A 23,031-nucleotide genomic window follows, 5' to 3' on the forward strand; every position below is an offset into this window, starting at 1 on the left:
GTACTGGATAAGTGATCTTTATGTCTCTTTTACATCTACAACTAAAAAATAAAGCTTCTAAGGAAAGAAACTGCATTTCTAGTTTTGAAGAAGAATGGATCCTCATTAGATAACATGAAGTACAGAGACCCCACAAAGCATGTGATAACTTTTATCATTCTCATTCAATTTAGGAACTCACGTGATACACCATATAAATTAGCTGGTGCTACTTTCACTATCACTGCTGCAGCATAATTAAGGTATCAGAAAACATTATCTCTGGGATCATTCAAAATCATTATTTAGAAAATTTTTTTTTCAATTTTCTTTTAACTATAAGATTATGAGCTCCTTTAAAAAATATCTAATAGAATTACAGAATGGTAAAATACTAAAACTGGAAAAACTAGTACTTCAGCCTTCCAACTCTCAACAACTTGAATCACTGGGGAAGTCTATGTAAGATTAACTATTCCTATCACCTTCTCTTACAGACCATGTTTACTAAGAATTAGTTACCTGAGGATGCAGCTTTTGAATAACAGCAGGTGCTCAGTATTACAATTCAGGGATTATTCCCTAAAATGAAACTCCCCAAACTCAGGTTCAAAAAAACAACAGAATAATTACAGTTTAAGAGAAAAGCAATTAGTTGATTCTAATAGAAAATAATTTTTATTTGGTAAGGTAAACAAAGTGGTGAAACTTATGCAAATACCTTTGAAGCTATCCTGGACACCATAAAAAGTTAGCTAGAGAAGAATTTTACAGGCATACCGCGAAGGACCATTTTTATATTAAACCTAGTTCAATGTTTCCTCTGGTTTGTGGAGCCTGAATAAATGGGGCAACCATCCTCTAAAGCATAAAGATTCTGTATAAACTCTCATCATCTGTTCCCTCAAAGATTCACTAAAGTGTTGACTGACAAAGAATAAAACAAATTCAGCTCAACTCTTCAACATATTTTTTATTAGAAAAAGGAACCAAATTTATTGTTACTGCATTCGCTATTTATACCTTTCTTTATGGAGTTCAAAGTACTTTATTTATTTATTTATTTATTTATTTATTTATTTATTTATTTACTTATTTCCTGCAGTTTATCTATTTATTTAATTTATCCTTTTGGCTGCACTGCACAGCATGAGGGATCTTAGTTCCCCAACCAGGGATCAAATCCAGGCCCCCTGCAGTGGAAGCTCAGAGTCCTAACCACTGGACCGCCAGGGAATTCCCCAAAGTACTTTAAAGTCCATTTAAACTTTACCATTGAATAAAGCCCCCAAATATGCAAAACTAAACAACAGATTGTTTACGGAATTTTGAGGGGTGATAGAACTGTTCTAAAACTGGACTATGGTGATGGTTGCACAATTGTATAAATTTACAAAAACTCAATGAACTACATATTGTACTCTAAATGGGAGAATTTCATAGCATGTAAAATTATACCTCAATAAAACTCTTAAAAACAAAGCATTGCGAGAATGAGAAGACAAGCCACAGACTAGGGGAAATATTTGCAAAAGACATATCTAATAAAGAATTTATCCAAAATATACAGAGAATGATTAAAATTCAACAATAAGAAAATAAAAACAGTCTCATTAAAAAATGGGCCAAAGACCTTAACAGACACCTCACCAGAGTAGATATACAGATGGCATATAAGCCTATGAAGAGATGCACCATATCACATGTTATCAGGGAAATGCAAATAGGAGATACCACTACACACTGCTTAGAATGGCCCAAATCCACAACAACAGGAACTCTCATACATTGCTGGTGATAATGCAAAATGGTTCAGCCACTTTGGAAGGCAGATTGGCAATTTCTTACAAAACTAAACATACTCTTACCATACAATCCAGCAATCACGCTCCTTGGTATATACCCAAAGCTCTGAGAATTTATGTGCACACAAAAAAAGCATATGAATGTTTTTGGCAGCTCTACTCATAATTACCAAAACTTGGAAGTATCCAAAATATTATTCAGGAGGTGAATGGATAAATAAACTGTGCTACATCCAGACAATGGAATATTATTCAGCACTCAAAAGAAATGAGCTATCAAGCCATAAACAGACATGGAGGAATCTTAAATGCATATTACTAAGTGAAAGAAGTCAATGTGAAAAAGCTCCATACTGTATGATTCCAACTACGTGACATGAAAAGGGAAAACTATGGAGGCTCTAAAAAAATCGGTGGTAGCCAGTGGTTACGGGGGAGGGATAAATGAATACATGGAGCACAGAGGATTTTTAGGGCAGTGAAACTATTCTGTATGATACTACAATGCTGAATACTTGTCATTATACATTTGTCAAAACCCACTGAATGTACACCAAGAGTAAACCCTACTGTACACATTTTGGGTGATAATTATGTGTCAGTGTGGGTTTGCTGATTGTAACAAATGTATCACTGGTTCAGGATGTTCACAGTGGAGGAGGCTGTGCATGAGCAGGATCAGTGAGTTTATGGGAACTGTCTACTTTCTGCTCAACTTTGCTGTGAACCTAAAACTAAAACCTAAAAAATAAAGTCATTTAAAACAAACAAACAAAAAGATAAAATAAAATAAAGCAGATTATACATCATGATTAAGTGGGATTTATTTGCAAGATCAACATTTAAAAATCAATTAATGTTCAACACCCTTTCATGATTAAAAACATTTAAACTAGGATAAAAGAGAACTTTCTCAATCTGATATGAAGCATCTGGAAAAACTCACAGCTAACACATTTAGCAGAGAAAGACTGAAATAACGTTTCCTTAAGATCAGGAACAAACAAGGAAGTCTGCTCTTGCCCTAGACATTAGGCAAGAAAATAAAGGCAGCAAGACTGGAAAGAAAACGTAAAGCTCTCTATTTGCAGATGGCATGATACTGTATATAGAAAATCGTGAGGAATATATTTATAAACGATTAGAACTAATAAAACATGTTCAACCAGGTTGCAGGGCAAGATTAACATACAAAAATTGGTGGTACACACAAGCAACGAGCAATCCAAAAATGAAATTAAGAAAGCAATTACAATTAAAATATCATCAAAAAACAATTTTAAAAATTAGGGATAAATTTAACAAGAAGTGTAAAACATACTCTGAAAACAAAATTGTTGATGAAATTAAAGAAGATCTAAATAAATGGAAAAACATCCCATGTTTGTGGATTAGAAGACTTAATATTGTTTAGATGACAAAATTCTCCAAATTGCTTTACAGATTCAATGCAATTGCTATCAAAATCCCATCTGGCTTTTTTGCAGAATTTGGCAAGCTGATCCTAAAATTCATATGAAAATGCAAGGGACCCAGAATAGTCAAGACAATCTTAAACAACTTACTACAATGTTAAAATAATCAACAATGTGATACTAACATAAGGAGAGATTTATAAATCAATGGAATAGAACTGAGAATCCAGAAATAAACTATTACATATGGTCAACTGATTTTCAATAAGAGTGCCAAGGTCATTCAAACAGGAAATAATAAGTCTTTTCAACAAATGGAGATGGGACAAGTAGATACTCACATGCAGAAGAAGGAAGTTGGAACCCCTTACCTCACGCCATACAGAGATCAATTCAAAATGGATCACAGACCTAACCATAAGAGCTAAAACTATAAAACTCTTAGAAGAAAATATAAGTATAAATCTTCATGATCCTAGAGTAAGCACAATCTTCTTAAATATGACACCAACAGAGCAAGCAACAAAACACAAACAGATAAATTGGACTTCATCAAAATTAAAACTTTTATGCTTCAAAAAACACCATTAAAAAAGTGAAAAGACAAGAATGGGAGACTATATTTGCAAATCGTATATCTAATAATGGACTGGTATCTAAAATACATAAAGAACTTAACAACCTCAAATGTTCAGAATAGGCAAATCTAGAGAGACAAAAAGGTTAACAGTTGCCAGGGAAAGAGAGAATGGGGTGTGATTTGTTAATAGGTATGAGGTTTCTTTCGGTGGTAATAAAAATGCTAAACTTAAAAAGAAAATGTACTCTGTGAATATATAAAAAAAATTAAATTGTGTTTAAGTGGACAAATTGCATGATGTGAATTATACCTTAAGAAAGCCATTTTTAAAAGAGCAGGTAATAATAAAAACAAAACTTGGGATAGTGGTCTCCTCTTGACAGAGGAAGTAAGGCAGAGAGATGGGGTGGGATGTGTTTTAAGGGCAGCTTCAACAGTGTTGATTTTATCGTCTACTTCTTAGGCTAGTGGGTTCATGGATACTTTTTAAATTATTCTTCATAACTTCTACCACATCTTTTATATATATCAATATTACATTTATTTGTTTGTTTAAAGAGCACAGGCTTGGATGAAAGCCCTTTCTGCCATTTGCTAGCTACCAAGCCTGAAGCAAGTCAGCTAGACCTTTCTGAGCTGTAGCTTCCTCCTCTAAAAATAGGGATGCTATCATGTACCTCCTTATGCTTATAATAAAGAAATTCTTAGGATTTCTTTAAAATAGAAGTATTATTATAAAATCCAAAGTGAAAATCCACTATACGCTCACCTCACTATAATAACCATTGTTGGTAGTTATCCTTTCAGACTTTCCTGGAACACAGGAGTAAATTTTTTTTTATATTTTAAGGGGACAATCTTTGATATTGAGTTTCACTTAATAAACTGTGAGCATCTTCAAAGATAACCACTTCACTAACATCGACGTTTAGGCTGCTTTCAATCTGGGGGGCTTTCCCCTAGTTTTTTTGTTTTTTTCTTTTAGACTTTTTTTTTATGGTGTATTTTTCCAAATACACATCTTAAAATTTCTACACAAATATGAAGTTCTTGTCTTGCTTTGAAGTCAAGGTAATACACTCTTCTCCTTCCAAGATGATAAAAACAGTTATCTATATTTTCTTCTTACTTTTTGGCTTTGTTTTTCACAATTAAATCTTTAATCCGCTTGGACTTTATTTTTGTACATGATGAATAGGGATCTAACTTCATCCCTCCCAACCGCTAACTAAACACCCTAATAAAGATACAAAATAAACCAGTGGTGCACTGGAGCTAGCTCATACTGGCTCCTGAGAGACTGTCACATTTTCTGGAATTTTGCAAAGCTGACAGTAAAAAATTGTCAAAAACCGTCAAAAATTATATAAACTTACAATAAATTATATTTAAAATAAAGGTAATAAATACTCAGAACTCATCATTCCTAATTCTTTTATTATGATTTATGCTTTTAGAGTTAACATCTACTTTATCTGTACAGTGAAAACAGTTTACAATGGTGTGCTACTGTGCTTCTTTTTCCAATTCAGCATTTAGTGACTTCAGGTTGGTAGCTTGAAATTGGCCATTACAGGAGTATTAGTATTTATACCACAGAAATGGGCAAGCCCTACAAACTAGAGCTTTTTTATTTTTCAGAGACACTGTTGTTAAACATATACCAGCACACCACATAAACAAGCCATTCTTTCCCACTAATTTTAAAAAGGATCTCTAGTGCACACTAATCTGCCATTTATTCATACATTTATAGAAGAGAATAAGGAGCTTAGTATTTTTGTTTTTCTGTGCTAGCATCACAGACTGCTTTGGTATGTTTTGATGTATTAGATGACACTTTAGACACAGTTTCTATTTTTCTAACATGAGATCACAGTACTGCATTGAGAATGTATTTTTCCTAAACAATTCAACAGCATTCTTACTTTAACGTAGATTATAAAAATAAATGACTATTTTGATGAATAGTTGGTTACTGTATATTATTTTTAGATCAGGGCTCTTTACTCTTGAGAAAAAAAATCCAAACACGAGAAAACAAAATCACTACCATGGGTAGTCTAAGAACTACTCTGTTCTCTCATAAAAATTCCTCATTGCATGAGGAAGTAGGGATCTATGTAATGGCCAGAGCCACTGATAGTACTCTTCGTCGACAGTCACCATCACGTACAAACACTTAATAAGCACCCACCAAGGACCATATTAGGCTCTGGAGATGCAAATGAGACATGGCCCCAGCCTTTGAAGCTCTCATCATTTTCAGTGGACCAGTGGATAGAGAATGTGTCATCGGTGATTATAAGCATTTGCTTTGATTAGTACTGAGTGGGAAAGACAGACAGAAACAGATTGATTTTCATTTGTCTTCTAAGAACAGGCATTTGCCTTAAGAGAGAGGGAAAAAAAAAAAAAAACAAGGTATATGAAAAAAAAAGTGCCCACCTACAAGGACAAGCTGATGTGTGTTGTTAACCAGATCTTCAGCATCTACACCAGTTAAACATCACAGTGTCCCTATTTTAATGTCTTTCCTGCTGAGGTACTTTAAAGACTCAGTGATTTGCAGATACCACTCACTATCAACTGCCATCAGTATTACCTTTCTTACCTGTCACAGGCCATTTAGAGTTGAACTCCAGCAACCTTATTCTAGGTGTTTATGTTACGAAACTACACGTTGTAATAGTTGGGTGGACTCAAACAACCCACTTTTGCACATAAGCCAAAAGACTTTACTTTTGAAGACTTGCTGTCCAGTTGGGGTTTCTGGTTAACAAAATATCTCCTGTTGTAGCCCAAGGAGCAACACAGCAGCCGCCCTTTTCATATACACAGTTGTGGCTTGATATACACAGTGATAAGTTCAACCATTTCTAATCACTAATATTTTAAACTCTAAAATCTATTCCTTAGGGATTTGTACTATGTATACAGAAATAATCATTACCCTTTGGGAAACAATGGCTCATTTACTGAAAATGAGTTTAACAAAGGAATTATTCGGTACTGAAAAATACAGAGTAGTGAATTGGGTGACACAAATCACATTATCATTGGCTCATGTGACTGTATTAGCGTAATTTCTTTAAAAAAAAACCTATAGTAACTTCAAATATAGCTTCAACAATGTAATATCCTCAATCATGTCCTCTGTCATAAAACTGTGAAACCAGATTTTAGGTTCTTATTTTGAAAATGTCCCTTAACCCCCAATCTGAGATAGATACCACAAAAAAGAAAAACTTTGCAGAATGGAATATTTCTAATCTGCCTGAAGCCTAGTTTTGACTGGTATGTTTCAGTTGCACATTTGATTCACACTGAATTTTGTTTTAAGTATTAAAGAGAATAAATAGCATTCCAAAAGTCACAAGCTTGAAAACTTCCAGTTCCTCCTCTAGTTGGAGACCTTACAAAACTTATTACATGGAACAGTGAGTTGATGCAGTGACCATAAATTTCTTAACACTTAACAGTCTAAATTTAATTGAAACCCAATCTCAGCAAGTTCTGTAAAAACAGCCTCAAAGTAGATAAAGCATAAGTCACAAAATGTTAATCTAGAAGAATGGTTTATGGGTATATTATTGTACAATTCTTTCAAGTTTTCTGAGGTTTAAAATTTTTCAAAAAATAAAAGGGGGAGGGGCACGATATCCTCAAAGCAGACACAGAACATGATTATACACATGAAAAGAGTAAGCTGTTTTCCACCAAAAGCCTTGTAGTTCATGACAGTAAACTTTTACCAGAAATCTTAGATTCACCGGCACATAAAAACCAACCAACAGAGTATCCTAAATACTCTATTTTTTTTTCAGAAGCACTGTTCCTGGTTTCGTTTATAGAGTTTCTGTTTTTTATTTGTTTTGTTTTGCTTTTAGAAGAACACTTCCTCCATTTTCAATGGGCATTAAGTGGGACAGGTATTACTGGTAAAGCAGCAAAGGAGCAAAGGTTCTGGCTCAGCCTCTTACCAGCCGTATGACCCTGAACAAATCTCTCAGCTTCTTTGCGTCTCAATCTTCCCACTTATAAAATGAGGCAGTAACACTAGATGCATTCTAAAGTATCTTCCAACTCTAACTCCTTTCAGATAGAGCGCTAGGCTTGTGAGAATGAAAAAATCAGCCCTAAATAAAAAAAAGACCAAAACCTACCTTCATCATGTTAGTGAAACAAATAGGATACAAAATTGTAAATATACAATGTAATAATCATGATCCTAAACCTAACATTACAAGCATACACAGTCCAGATTTTAAAAATGGAAAAAAATTACACCAAAATACTATTAGTAGCTACCTCTCAGTTGCAGGTTAAAAACAGCTTTTCTCAATTTTCCAATTTTCCTACAACAAATATATTGTTACTTTGGTAATAGAGTGGAAGGAGGGAGTTGAAGAGCAAGGAAAAACCCTCCTCTCAGGTGCTAAGGGAAATTTAACCTTTGGGAGGCATTCTAGAATTTGAATGAATTTTTCAAAAACAGTTGGGTGTTAACCAGAAAAAAAAAAAATCTCTTGGTATAGTCATTTACTTGACACCTGTCAACAACCGCTCAAAAGCTGTTGGTTATCTGCCCTAGGTTAGTAAACTTAAGGAGGTACTGCATTCTTTTAAACATACTGAAATTGGTAATAATAATGATAGTTAACATATACACAGTGCCAAGCACAGTTCTAAGACTTTACATATATATATATTGATTCATTGACTCCTCACAACAACCCTATGAGATAGATAAACCATTACTTACTATCCCCATTTTACAGATGACAACCAGAGGTTAAATAATTTGCCCACAACTAACAAGGGGTAGAGTCAAGATTTAAATACAGGCAGTCTGTCATCAGAGTACAGGCTCTTAACTATTAAACCATCCTGTCCCTTTGTACTTAAATGTTGTCCTGCTCAGGTCATTCTCTTAACTGCCTTTGCTCTCAAAGTTCGCCTAAACTACTTTTCTTTAACCAGAAAAGAAATAATATTTAAGTACTGGGATAAAAAGACTGGCCAACCTTTTAACTTGCTAGCTTAAAAATTATGATTCATTTCTAAGTCACTACTTCAAAGGTACAGGAAGTTTAATTTAATCCCCACACATATCACTAGGTAAACAATATGATAACATCTGAGGAATTAAATATGTAGCATTAATTACTAAGTTAAGATTGGAATGTTTTAATAAAAGAAGATGCTTTATTGACACTAATTTGTCCTCATGAATCTTCTGTGAAAAAAGCCCCTGAAATCAATTGTTGTATCTTTCTAAAATTTGTTTTATTGAAATGACACTTTAAACCATGTTTTAATTAACTAGTTTGGTTTTTAAAAGAATGCATCAATATTTATTTTGAACACTGGCTTTAGTATACATCCAATTATCTTCACAATAACCTCAAATACTATAACATGCAGAACCTGGCAAAAGGAACCCAAAGAAAGCCAACCAATTAAACACAGTTGAAGGTTCTCACCTAATTCGTAGGCAATTCAAACCCAAGCCAAGTATACGCGTGTCTCCTTTTTCTGCACAGTACCATTACCTGTCAATGTTTATGGTTTGTGGGTTACCTTTAACAAAGCTCAAATTTCGCCACATCTGTATTACTAAATTTCTAGCCCTGTGAAAGTAAAAATAGAAATCAATAGTTTCCTATGTTAAAAAATTAAAAAGAGAAGGAAGTGGAGAAGTGAGAAAAAAAAACTTTGCATCAGGCTGCCTGTTAACGTAGATGTGCAATGAGACAATCACCTGATAATTGCACCCTTTGGGTACTTCTGTACTGGTAAGATAATAAAGTGAAATAAAGTCACCTGGTTTATTTCAATTTACTTACACAATTTGCAAATCTGTAGCTCTCTGCCATGGTACATTAAGAAAATTAGCATGTAAGAAAAATCACCTGCTTATGTAAATTGGAGGATGGCTTTTATCTATGCAGACAGGAAAAAAAAAGCTGCAATCTGGGTCAAATGACTAATTTTATCCATTTGTTCAAATGTCTCTCTTCACCTTTTCTCTGTAGCTCAGAGCAAGAATTTTAGGTCAAGGAACGGATAAACAAAAAGTCTCTGTGTTGTCCATTCCCCTGTAAGAAGTTTGCTGCCTGACACTACTGAGCTCTATATTTCTTAAACTGAAAACAAGACTGAGAACTTAATCTAGATAACAAAACCACAACACTGAGAGAGGAACGAAATCAATGGAGGATATCTGATCTAACTGGGAAGGAAAGCAAACATAGCAAAGATCAGGTACCGATTTTACCTTCTGCTACTTCAGGCAAACAGGTCTTCAGAAAAGGAAATATTCCAACTAATTCAGGGCAGGCAGGACAACTTCTCTACAAAGAACATTATTCCACTTTGCTCTATAAACACACTCAGTCCAGTTCTTCTGAGTCTGACATAAGTTAGATGAATGCGTTCTTAGTTACTTAATGAGTACCTTCCCAACACTCATTGCTAGAATTCACCCCTCCCACTTATAACAGACTCCATCTCCAGGTCCAGGGGTGGACCTGACTGCTCCAAAAGTAACTTTATCCCCACTGACAGTGACTGGTTCAGAAATGAGTATATAACTCAATAAAGGCCAAAAGAACTGGGCTGGTCAATAAGGTAGTCAGTAGCCACATGGCTACTGAACACTTGAACTCTGGTTAGTCCAAAATGAGATATGTTGTAAGCACTAAGATACACACTGGATCTTGTACATTTTGTATAAAAAAAAGAATGTAAAATATCTAATGATTTTTATAGTAACAACATTTGAAATGATAATATTTTGGATATACTGAGTTAAATAAAATACATTACTAAAATTAATTTCCCCTGTTTCTTTTTACATTTCTTAATGTAGAAAATTTTAAATCACATTATATGGCTTGCATTATACACCTGACCCTTGAACAACTCGAAGTTTAGGGGTGCTGACGCACACCCAGTGCACTCAAAAATCCATGTATAATTTCTGACTCCAAACTTCACCTCTAATAGTCTATGGTTGACTGAAAGTCTTACTGATAACACAGACAGTCGATTACAGTATATAATACATATAACATACAAAATATGTGTTAATCGACTGTTTCTTACAGCAAACTAAGCTAGAGAAAAAAAAATGTTATTAAGAAAATCGTAAAGAAGAAAAATACATTTGCAGTACTGTTTACAAGATGAATCACCTGTCAGTACCTACATCAATATTGTCTTGTACGATACAAAACACTGTAGATATTATACATATCACTAACACTAGATGTCCAAAATGAAACTATAATGTGAAAAATAAATTCATATTTATTTACAGGTATAAGTAGGCATGTATTCATTGATAACAAAAAAGCAGCAATATGGTAGCTTTATGGTAGCCTAATTTAATCAATATGAGTATTGGAAACATTGTCACATTTTTAAAAAAGCCACTTACCTATGAGGATAGGCTGACATAGTTTCTCCAGCTATGAGTGAATGGGCCAGGGTGGGGTGGGGGGGAGGCATACTGTATGTTAATGCAAGTCTTTGAAAGCAAAGTTATATAACAGTAAGAAAACTAACACACTATTAATTTTATATTAAATATCATTCACCTTATGCCTGTGTAAGAATAGAATTACAGATATTTTATGCATTCATGACACCTTTTACTTAATTTTTTTTTTCTAGGCTGTATGGTTCTGTGAGTTTTTTCAAATTGTTACAAATCTCTAAGAAATCTTCCAATTATTCATTTTTTAAAATCTGCATATTAAGTAGACCCACACAGTTCAAACCCGTGTTGTTCAAGGGTCAACTGTGTATCTAGGGACACTGCTGCTGGCTTACTGAGGACTTATTGAGGACATGTATGAAAGTGCTCCCTTCCTGCTGTGGAAGAGCTTTGAGAAGTCGGGCTCCCTCTATCTCTAGGCATTGTATGCCCTAAACTGCTATAGCCTTAAAGCTGTGACACAGCTCTTTTTCTGGGAGGTCCATCTGCAAACAAGTAAATTCCCTATGTAAATTCAGAATTTCAAAGATTCATAAAAACAAAACATTTTAAATCAATTTACTGGTTAATGTACGCACTGGTACACAAATCAGCTTACCTGGTTACTTACAAAAAAAGACAAAATACTTAACATTAGACTTTATTTAAATATTTAAAAATCACTCCAAATATTTAGGAGAGCAAGCAAATAAGTCTAGAACACTAAAAAGAGAAAGTACTATCAGGAAAATAATACCAAATTTATATTGAGGAAAAAATTGATTGCCTATTTGCAAATAGGCAGGCCCTTTACAACTGTACCACTACATGTATAATCATTACCAATAAGTCAGTAACAGGAGAAAGTGAGACTTTCTCAGACAAACTGCACATTTAACATCTGATCCCAAATTTGAAAACTCTATGTGAGACATCACACTGGAAAAGGGTTACATTTATCTTATTCTACCTTTAAACAATTTTAGAAGCTGTTCAACATCTGCAGTCCTGAAGAAAGCTGTCTTGTGGTCATTAGCAGAATCTATTTGCCCAAAATAATGCCAGAATGCTTTATAAATATTAATGCAATTGTATAATATAAACTTAGGAAGCATAGGATTTTATAAAGGAAGAAACCAAGATTCAGAAAAGTCAAATAACTTTATCAAGGTCATAGAGTTGCTGGTAGCAAGGTAGGGACCAGAACTTGTCTCCTAACAAGTTTACTTAGTACTTCATTGCCCTGTCATTTAAAAAAAAAAGAATCTTCCCAAGGAAATGGTGCCTTGAATATGATAAACATCAAGTTCTCTGGTTTTTTAAACTAGAAATAGTAACGGGATTTGGGAGAATTTTATTAACAATAAAAGTGCTGCTAATACTGAAGACATTCTTTAGAATCAAACGTATATATACATATCAGATGGGAAAAAATCATGTACACATTCTCTCATGTGCCATCAATTATCTACCTGCTAAATTCAATGGCCTTTTTCCACCTTCATTTCCTCTAATTTTATCTGCACTCCCATCTTCCTAACAATCTTCTGCCCTGCCATGCGCAGGTTGTCAATCACTATGAACGTATTTTCCTATCTGACTGCCCTTAGTTCCACCTCCAATTTCTTCCGCCTACAACTAAGAACATTCCCTAAGACCCAGATCTCAGCTACCTATACTCTTCCATTTACAGATCTTAAAAAAAAAAAATCTGAACAAGTCACTCTCTTACTTAAAAACTTCCAATGGTTGCCATTCCTGATGTTTCAACTTTTTTCATTATTGCCCACCCCCAGGAGTGTTTTCAGACATTTTCCCCCTTAATTGCCCCGCCATGAAATTTTAATACCATAGATAAGCTGTATATCTGTTTATGTACTGTATATATATATGTGCTTTACTCATCAAAAGAGTAAGTTTTTTTCGTCCCTCTCCCATGTACCGATGGCATCTCATCTCTTCAGCAGGACACTCCAAACCCTTCAGGATCTAGCTCAAGCTTGCATCTCCAACTGGTATCTATCACCTCCTGCACTGCACTTTATATTTAGCAACTCCCTCATCAGGGCCAACCCACCTATAATGCCCTTCCCCTTCTCAAATTTTTTTTTTTTTTTTTTTTTGACTCTCACATTCTTAAAACTCTTTATCTCTTCTAGGAAGCATCCATACCTTCCACAGAAATTCTCTCTTCTAGGAGGTATTATCTATTCTAGGAAGCATCCATTCCTTCCACAGAAATCCCACCTCTCTATTCCCAGGGAGTATCTCTATTGCTGCACTTATGGCAGTGAATTTTAACTACCCATTTACAAATCCCTCTCCCTCACTAGATCATAATCTCCTTGAAGTCCTTATCATCCAGCACAGTGCCTGGCAAACCAGTCAACACACAGTAAATGAGTATTATAAGAAAAAGTGAAAATAATCTGTCCCGATGTTTTTATTTGACAGTTTCAAATTTAGTTTCAATTCTCCACCAAGACTCCCTGAAAGCAGGGATGTATCACTTTTCATACTGTTTAACTGTAAGCTCCTTCAGGGCAATAATATGACTTAAACATTTTTCTATCCCAAGACAGTACAGATAATAGCATAAACTTGAAAGAGGTTTGCTAAATCATTTATAGAACTAAATATCCTCATTAGTGCCTACAACAGTTCTGGTTTGTAACAGGTTGACAACAAAAATACTTTGACCAGTGACTTCCAACAATGTCAAAATCTTCTATATGATTCAATTAGCCACACTAATTCAAAACACAGATGTGAAACTGGGTTTAGGTAAAAAGCATCAATCATGATCAAAGGCAGACATCCTTGTACAGAGTCCCTCTACTCACACCATTACAATTAACTATTAAAGTTGAACTCAGTATAGTTTCCTTAGAAGTCATCTTTTCATAATGCCAGAGTGCCAGAATTTTTTGTAATGTCTCTTGGTTAGGTACCTCAGAACTACCGACTAGGTCTGACTAGGTCTATGATGACTTGGCACTTGTCATGTGCTTATTGACAGTATTACAACTGGTGCCTCAGGCACTCTCTGTGTTACCCCCAAGCAACAAAAGGATCAAACTGACAAGCTATTTTAGTTAGGAAATCATTGCTGATCTGCATTAGATGACCCAATCAACAAATAATTCACATGAGTACTATGGAAGCACAGGGAATCTAAGTAAAACCCGAATATAATCTTATAATGAAAAGAGCTTCTACCCAATGACTTCCTTCTGTTTGGGTGGGTGACAAATGGAAAAGTTTCTTTGGCCTTGACAATTTTCATCAAAGAAATCAAATCAGCATATTAAGGAAACACAGTATATAAACAGTTGATTCTTGAACTGCTAGGACATCAACAAATCTAATAAAAACCAATAATAGATACTTGATTCTACATATAGAAGTCAGTGAAACTCAAATGCTCCAAGTTGTGAAGATAATGAAATATTTCAGTACTCCACTAGAAGATGGCCTTTTACATCAAGGAACAACAATGCCACAGTTGCCTATCCTTTGAGGGTTAAATCCCAAAACTCAGACTCAAATAAGTATTTGATTAACGTATTTTGCAAATATTCTTCTAGCACAGCACATGAGAGGGCACTACATCTACCCATTTCTTTTTCAGGACATGCACCAGTGGTACTGATAGCTAAAAAAGATGCACGTAATTTTGAGGGGTACTGTTGTTTTAGCTTGTTTGAAAAGGCAATTTTTTTCTGAAATGTACTTTTTTAGAAAAAAATCATCTTTTTTTCTTCTAAGCTGATATTCAATAGCAGAACACGACATTTCTCCCTAAGAATAAAACGAATTTCTTCTGTTGTGTTTTGGTTTTGTTTCATTTTTGGTTTTTGAATAAAATTTGCATAATCTTGTCCAGGAGCCCAAGTACAAAATGACTTCCAACGTTATAGGCTATGGAGATTCTATCGCCAAGAAACCAGTTCAATATCGTAAGACTGTGTTACTTTTATTCTCTCTCTTTGCCTCCTCAACTTTATGACCATGAACCTGCAGTTTCTAAAAGTTCGTTTGTAGTTAAAACTAACAATATAGGTTTCCACATTTCTAGTTTCACACGGATGCTTTGTTATGTCTAGAAGAGCAACCGTTTCCTTTTTATGATGCAGGCTCTGCTTCTTCAAAGCTCTTTTCACAAAGCAGACCCCCCAAAGAATCCAGCTGTGGCTGTTAATCTTGGCTGATAGAGAAACTTCTCAATACTACAGATTCTTAACCTGTAAAAACACAGTTAATAACAAAATACACTTTAGTATACTACTCTTTCTGATGCAACTAACTCCAGCATTTTCCCAAAATTATCCCAAAAGCATTCTCCATTTTTCCAAATTATAGTTTGCTATTTGAGGAGTAAGAGGGCGAGAGAAAACATCAGAAAATACATGATGCCTCTGATTTTCACAAGATGAGCAAGCTAGACAATTTCTACCACGCATAAGGATTTACACTGAATAATTTTTCATTAAATCACACATATTTCCCCCACCTCACTGGGATCTTCTTTAACAATTCACACCTTTTCATCCAAACACAAGTAAAATGAATTTCCACTAAAGCTGAACTTTGACAGTAAGGATGTCCTTCATTTGTTACATTCTGAGAAAAAAAAATTAATTTCCTTCCAGGTGTGGAAATTCATAATACTTCCTAAAACAGTACAGATGATCTAGCTAGAATACTTACCAAGTCCATACAAACATGTATGTTCTTTTAAGCATTTGTTTTTAATTAATTCAGAGACTAAGAATGTTTTACCCTAACTCTAAATTCAACCCACCTTACCTCCCTGGCATACAGCACAACTAAGGGGACACTCTATGGTATTTAAAGTCATGCCTCCAAAAACAGTCTACATGTTGATTTTACCTGATAAATCTGATCACATGTGAAGCCACTTCTATGCACATTTACACAAATTTGATTTTCCTACCAACAATAACCACAATAAAAAACAGCTAACATTTACTGAGTGCTTACTGTGTGCAATACAGTGTACTCATCGGTTTACAAGGATTACCTCATTTGATCCTCATACCAATTGTATGAGATGGGTGCTATTATTATCCTCACTTTGTAGATGAGGAACAGAGAGGTTAAACAATCTATCAAGATCACACAGCTAGTAAGTAACTAAGTATCACTACAGTGATGCTTAAGTTTCAAACTACTTAAATAAAAGTAACCCGCTGAAGGTATTAGAATAATAAAATTCAAAGTTCTCCAACTTTACTTGGAGTACAAAGGCAACAGACTGAATGAATCCCAGGATCTTTGATCTTTCACTTAATCAGATAAGTAAAAAAAAAAAAAAAACACTGATTTTACAAAGTAGAAGCTTTTCCTAGACTCACTTTTATCAAGGTGGCAATATGTATCATTAATTCAATCTGATATTTTCAGCTACCAATGTCTAAACTGCCTGTGTTTAGCGGTCCTCAAACCTTTCTCATGTGGTCAACTTCCTCCAATTCTCAAAAGTATACACTCCATGAACCCCTGAAGCCTTTATAATACTCTTTGTCCCAAAGTTGTTACATCTTTAAGAACAGCATAACTTATTTTCCTCTGGCAAACGTGAGCTACAGATGAAAAGGTTATTCTCACCAAACTGAGGTTTCTGTTTGCGAGTTGTTTTGTGTTTTGGTTTCGCATTACGAAAATGTCCATATGGGCATTTGAAAGCCTTGTTATCTGATAAAGAAGGTCAAATTATATATGATGCTTTAATAACCCATGAATAATATTCTATCATTGGCAATGAATGTATCTCAGGCTACCCCATGATCATATTACTAGGTAAACTGGAATCCTTACTTTGAGATAAAACACAGCAGACAGATGTTAATGAAACCTTAATTGAACTGTCAAAGCACCACCTTTACCAGCAAGCTAATAGGTAATTCACTACTTTTACACAACTGTCCAACACTGATAAGTTATTCCAATAGTTAAATTCAGCAGAAAGATAAATCAGGCCTGGTAGACTAAATTGTTCAGTGATAAATCTGAATGGTAAAATGCTGCATCACTTCTACAAATATCTCTCCTTGTCTATATGGAGGAACAACAATATCCCTCAAAATTACATGCAACATTTTTAGCCATCAGTTAGTATCCCTGAGTACATGTTCAGAAAAAGAAACAAGAGCAGATATAGCTTCCTTTCACATGTTATGCCAGAAGAAAAATACTTGCAAAATGCATTAAACATATTTGAGTCTAAATGAGTCTTATAATGCCCAAGTAGTTACATGGTGCTTTGAATTAAATGATGTATCATTAGGAGAATATTTTTATGTTCCATTTTAATCACTTTAGAAAATAGTTGTTTCAGACTCATTAGGTGCCTTCTAAGTTAAAAAGAAAAATTTTCGTTCAGTTAGTTAAAAAGTAAAAAAGCTCACTAATGTCTTTAGCTTGGGTTTGAGAATACTTGTCCAATTCACTGTAGTTTCGTGTTCAAATCTCTAGTTTTAACAATCTTACTCAGGTCATATAGCAGTTAAATTCCAAAATATAATAAGCAATTCAGATAGCAAGTTATAAATATGTAAATAGAAAAATAGAAAAGTATTTGCATACTAAAACACACACCTGGAACTCTTTCCCCTTTTTTTCCATACCAAATTGTGTTCCACCTGTAACAGCTGATGAAAAATTCAACGCAGCTAAGTTGAAAAACTTGGTAAAGAACAAAGACGGACCTGACCAGATCAAGTAACTAAGCAGCAAAGATGCCACAGCACTGTGCTAGGTACTGGAGGAAAAAAAAGTATTCTAGCAGTCACAGCCACTACCCTCATAGGGCTTACAAATGCAGTCAGTCAGGGCAAACACAAAACAACCGGTGTACAGTGGAAGATGGCGCGCAGATGGAGGTACTTCAAGTACATGGAAAAGAACTCCATGGGTGGTAAAAGGGGTCAATCAATGAAAGAATCTAGAATGGATTCAAATCAAACACATTTGGATTTTCATGTATTGGTAATTCAGAACACCCACTACGAGAACGTTTGCTGTGGGATACATTTCTGCACTCCAGTTCCTCACCTCCCTCCTCTTAAAAAAAAAAATTCCCTTAGCACCAACTTGAAGTTAAAACTTCTGCAAATTGCATCACCATTTGACACAAATGTAGGTGAATATCACCTTTAGAACCTAGTCAAGAATGCTGCAACCCATTTCCCTTTCAGCATCTCTAGTTCTTGGCATTGTACGCAAAGCACTAAAATGAAAGAGAGCATCCAGGCCTAAGAAAATCCAAACAAATTCTCAGTAAATTAATGACAAAATTTAAAGCAGGGAGCAATCTTCTTTCCTGCCCCCCGCCCCCCAGCTTTGAAATTCTCATGGGTTAGACAAGGAACGGCAGTTCACAGAGCAGTCCCTGAGGATAGTATATGGAAGAGAAGAGAGGAAGGCAAGAACAGGCAGGTCCCTGAGCAGAGACTGAAGAGGCACCATCACCGGCTACACTCCTTCCCACCAGGAATCCCACACACCTTGGAGAAGCGAGCACTGCAGCAGCAGCAGCCTCCTTGGAGAGCTCGCTGGGAAAACACTGGACTTTACCAGTTAAAAAAAAAAGACGGATCAGATCTCTTAGTAGCCTAGGTTATTAAGTCTGAAATGTAAATAAAGATGGCCAGATATAATGCAAAAATGAAACATATCAATTATAGCCTGAAAAGCAATGAGGAAAGGAGACATTTACCAGGCTAGTTCCAAAGAGTTCATTTTCCTGTGGTGATGGGTGCTTTTCTAGACATTAACAAAATCTTTTTTTTTAAATTGAGTTATAGTTGAAGGAATCTATTTCTGAAGCACTGAAAACATCAATTCATCTATCCACACCAGAATACTTAATCCTTGGGGGGGGGGGGGGGACACACTCAGTTCACTCTAGTTTTGATAGAAATAGGACCTTACGATGATAAACACACTTTATTATAAACTACTAATCTTCCTAAGGAGGACAAATAGACAAAATGTTGCATTTAAGAAGCCCTCGGACTTTAAAAAATACACCAGCACTAGCAAAAGTAGAGCAGTTTCATGTTTAAAAAGTATACTTCCTACTACAGCAACCAACCAAGGGATAACAGCAACTTACAAGCCACTAAATGACACTAAAACATTACACGGAATGTGGGCCACTGCATAGTTACAGTCTACTGACCTCAATTGTGGTACTCATGTGTGATGCTATATTTAATACATTCTTATCAAAAGGCTAAAGCTACATACTTCCCAACTGTAGCTTTACGGTTTAAAATAAACCACTCAACGCAACAACTTAACTGGTTCAATTATGAACCCCATCTTCCTTCTGGGGATCAAGGTGACAAATTAAGGAATGAAAAGATAGAGCAAAATAGTTATGCAAAGTGTACCCCAACGACAAGACCATTATAAGGAGTCCAGTTTGGGTCAGTGGTGACATTTGCTGCAATTGGGCAACTGATTGAACCTAAATCAAGCATGAGACATGGCCAAGGTCTGTGCAGGAATAAGCATTCCGTGCATTCATCTATTTACTGACTCTCCATTCAGTGGCCTGCTTAGGTTCTACACAATTAAGTCTGGTAGACAACAAACTTCTGTGAGTTATTCAGCAGAGGGTGCGCCACCAAAACTGGCCATGACTCCAAAGCATAAGCCTGGATGGCCAACGCATCAGGCCTCTTTACCAGGTAAGGAAGGGTGACTTCCTACAGTTGAGTTGAGAAGCTTGTTCCACTTGGCTTGACATGGAGAAAACCACGAGAAAGGGCCTGCCCGACGACCACCATGAGAAGAAACCAGGAGAAGCCGTGTTTTTCTTTGGATACTCACCAGACGACACCAAAGGCTCCATATCCAATAGGTCTGTCCGGCTCAATGTCCAGCTGCTGTTGTGGATGATGCGAGTGCTGATGATGGTGGGCCTTCACCGTGGCAGCTGCGGCAGCCTGTACCTGAGCTGGGGCTGCTGCGGCTGGTCCAGGAGCCTGACCCGGTGCCGGTGATGGGAAATATGGCTGTTGTTGCCCAGGGTTTAACATGGCTGCAGCTGCGGCCGCTGCTGCGGCCGCCGCAGCTGCCGAGGAGGTATGCTGCTGTACGGGGTGGACAGCAGCAGCCGACCCGGGATGAAGATGGTGCTGAGGGTGGTGATGGTGGTGAAGGTGAGGAGGAGGGAGGTGTGGAAGGTGGTGGTGATGGTGGTGGTGGTGCCCTGCTGCTGCCGCAGATGTACCGCCATTGTAAGCCGCCATCATTTTTGCGTTGGCTCTTGCGCCACAAAGAGACATTCAAAAAAAAAATGCCCTTTGATTGGAAAGCAAACTGGGTCAAGCTGTCATTTGGCCATTTAAAAATGAAGGAAAAAACCACTCACTCCACCTCCAAAAACATGGAGCGGGACTGGCTTTATGTCTTCATCAGTCAATCCAGACAAGTTAGAGGATCTTGGTGTTTAATTTGGGGGTGAGCGTGTGTGGGAGGGTGTGGGCTGCCCCCAAAAAAAGAAAAGAAAAAAGAAAAAGAAAAAGGAAAAAGGGACCCCTTCCCCCCAGGTTTCCTGCCACAAGTGGGTACTAAAACTCCATCCTTAATTCGGGGGAGGTTCCAACTTTGAATGTGGGAATAAAGGCCAAACCTCCCGACCTCCTGAGCTCCACACGCGAAAAGGATCAGGTAACACACCACCCCTGGAATCTTGTAAGAGGCTTGACTCATCTACCCCTTCCATTCCCACATCCTTTTCTAAACACCTACCACCTCCTCAAAAATGCAACTGAAAAAAATTCCAACCACCCCAAAGTGAAAAGATGGGGGGAAATGTTCAGGGAAACCAGCTTCCCCCCCCCTCGAACTCTCAGGCCTTCCTACATCTCCCCTTACTCCTCGTCAGGTTGACCCGATGCGGGGCGGGGGGGGGGATACTAAAGTTTCCCGAACAGAAAAGAGCCAGGGAAGGAGGCAGGGGGGACAGAGTGAGCAGAGGAGGCGACAGGGCAGGACGAGAGGAGAAAGAGAACCGGGGCAAAGTGAAGGTAAGGAGGTGCGGGGAGGAATGAAAGAGAGGTGGGCAGCACTCGGACGCCCAGGCAGAGGGAACCGCCCCGGGAGGAGGTTAGGGTCCCGGGGCCAAAGAATGGGAGCCCCGGGAGGCGGGCGGGGTGCAGTCGGAAGCGGGCTGACTCCTGCCCCCGCCGCCGGCTGCTTCTGCTGAGGAGGGTTGGGGGGGAGAGCGGGTGGGTCCCCCCGCGCGACGGCCCCCGCAGGGCTCAAGGCTGCTCCGTCTCCCCCCCTCCCCCCCACCCGGCTTCCGTCCCCGCGGCCGCTTTCTCCTCAGCCGCTGCGGCCGCTTTCTCCTGAGCCGCCGCCTCCTCAGCCGCCGGTGCCGCCGCGGCCGGACTCACCTCCCCTAGCAAAGCCGGATAGAGCGGAGCCAGCGGCGGACACGCGCAACCAGCCGCCGAGGCCCCGCCCCCGCCTCACACTGACCGGCTGCCCTAGCCAATCCACGCCCACCTGTCCGCGTCCGCCTCCAATCCTGGGCCGGGAGCTTCAGACAGGCGCACTGTTCGGCCAGTGGCGACAAGGTGTGGGTCTCCTGGGGAAATCCCGCCCCCGACCCGGGATGGGCAGATCGAAAGACCAATCAAAAGGCAGAGTTGGGCCTGACCGACAAGGCCAAAAGCGAATTAAACACCAAAGATCTCCGTGACATTTTCTTTCGCCTCTCTCCTCTTTTCTTTTTCTTCTTTTATTTTTTTGGCAGGAGCAGGAAGCTGCGTGCTAATCCCGCCTGCAAAAGCTGGAAGAGAGGGGTGGAAAGAAAGAACCAATCGTGAGCCGGGGACCAAGAAGAGAGCAACCAATCATTGGCTTGAAGAGGAAGTGGGATGAGACTGGGACTAGATAGACACTTGAATTGACAAATGGAAAAAAGGATTGATCTCGGTCCCACCCTTCAGGTCTCCTATAGGTCAGGATTGTGGAGAATTCGCTGTCATATCAGCGACGACCTCCTCAAGGGGCAGGGCCAAGTGAAAGGGGTGTGGCCTAAAGAAAGGGGCGGGACTGAGATGAAGCAGGCGGAGTCCAAATAAACCATTGATAGGAACCATCTACCATCCCTTTTAAAGACACCAGGTTTGGAGAAATAGGGGGAGCAGGAAGGGAGGTCGAGCCTCAGAAACAACCAAGATTACTCAACAAGGCAGTCACAAAAGAAACAGTAGACTGACAGTTCATAGCCTCATAGTGGCAAAAAGACACGTCATTTCCAGTTTTCTCATCTACACGCTCAATGAACGATAGGACTATTGATACTCATTAAAACAACAAAAATAAACTTAACGGCAAAGATTGTAATTTTCTCCCATATTTTCTAATAAGTTCTAGTCATTGAAATCTTACTAAACATCTTTCACAATCACATAACCTCACTTATCTGAATTTACTTTTCTTTAAAACATGAAATAATAAACTTAGAGAACCTCACCCTTACTAAAACTGTGCACTCAGAACCTTGGAAATCATCATTGATTCCTCTTTTGCCTGCCCACTCCTCCCCTTTTCTAATCAATCATCAAGCCAAATGCTTTTGAACACTTCTACACACACACACACACACACACACACACACACACACACACACACCCTTCTCCTCAGTCACCACGGTATCACCCTAATGTATGCCACCAGCATCTTTAATTAACGCATCTCCCTGTCTACAGGCTAGCTCTCTTC

General features: G+C 37.6%; 1 protein-coding gene across 3 annotated transcripts in view; it reads right to left on the reverse strand.

Annotated features, from left to right (window-relative positions):
* Window positions 1–21,689, reverse strand: part of NLK (nemo like kinase) — a 146,388-nt gene extending 124,699 nt beyond the window's left edge. For all 3 annotated transcript variants that reach the window (XR_009049989.1, XM_057715607.1, XM_057715608.1), the window contains exon 1: window positions 20,125–21,689. Coding sequence is in view for 2 of the 3 variants with exons in the window: in XM_057715607.1 (XP_057571590.1) it covers window positions 20,125–20,582 (458 nt within the window). In the remaining variant the exon portion in view is untranslated. The remainder of the gene's footprint in view (window positions 1–20,124) is intronic.
* Window positions 21,690–23,031: the final 1,342 nt, after the last annotated feature.

Source organism: Hippopotamus amphibius, chromosome 17, assembly GCF_030028045.1.
Source record: "Hippopotamus amphibius kiboko isolate mHipAmp2 chromosome 17, mHipAmp2.hap2, whole genome shotgun sequence".
NCBI classification, from domain to species: Eukaryota; Metazoa; Chordata; class Mammalia; order Artiodactyla; family Hippopotamidae; genus Hippopotamus; species Hippopotamus amphibius.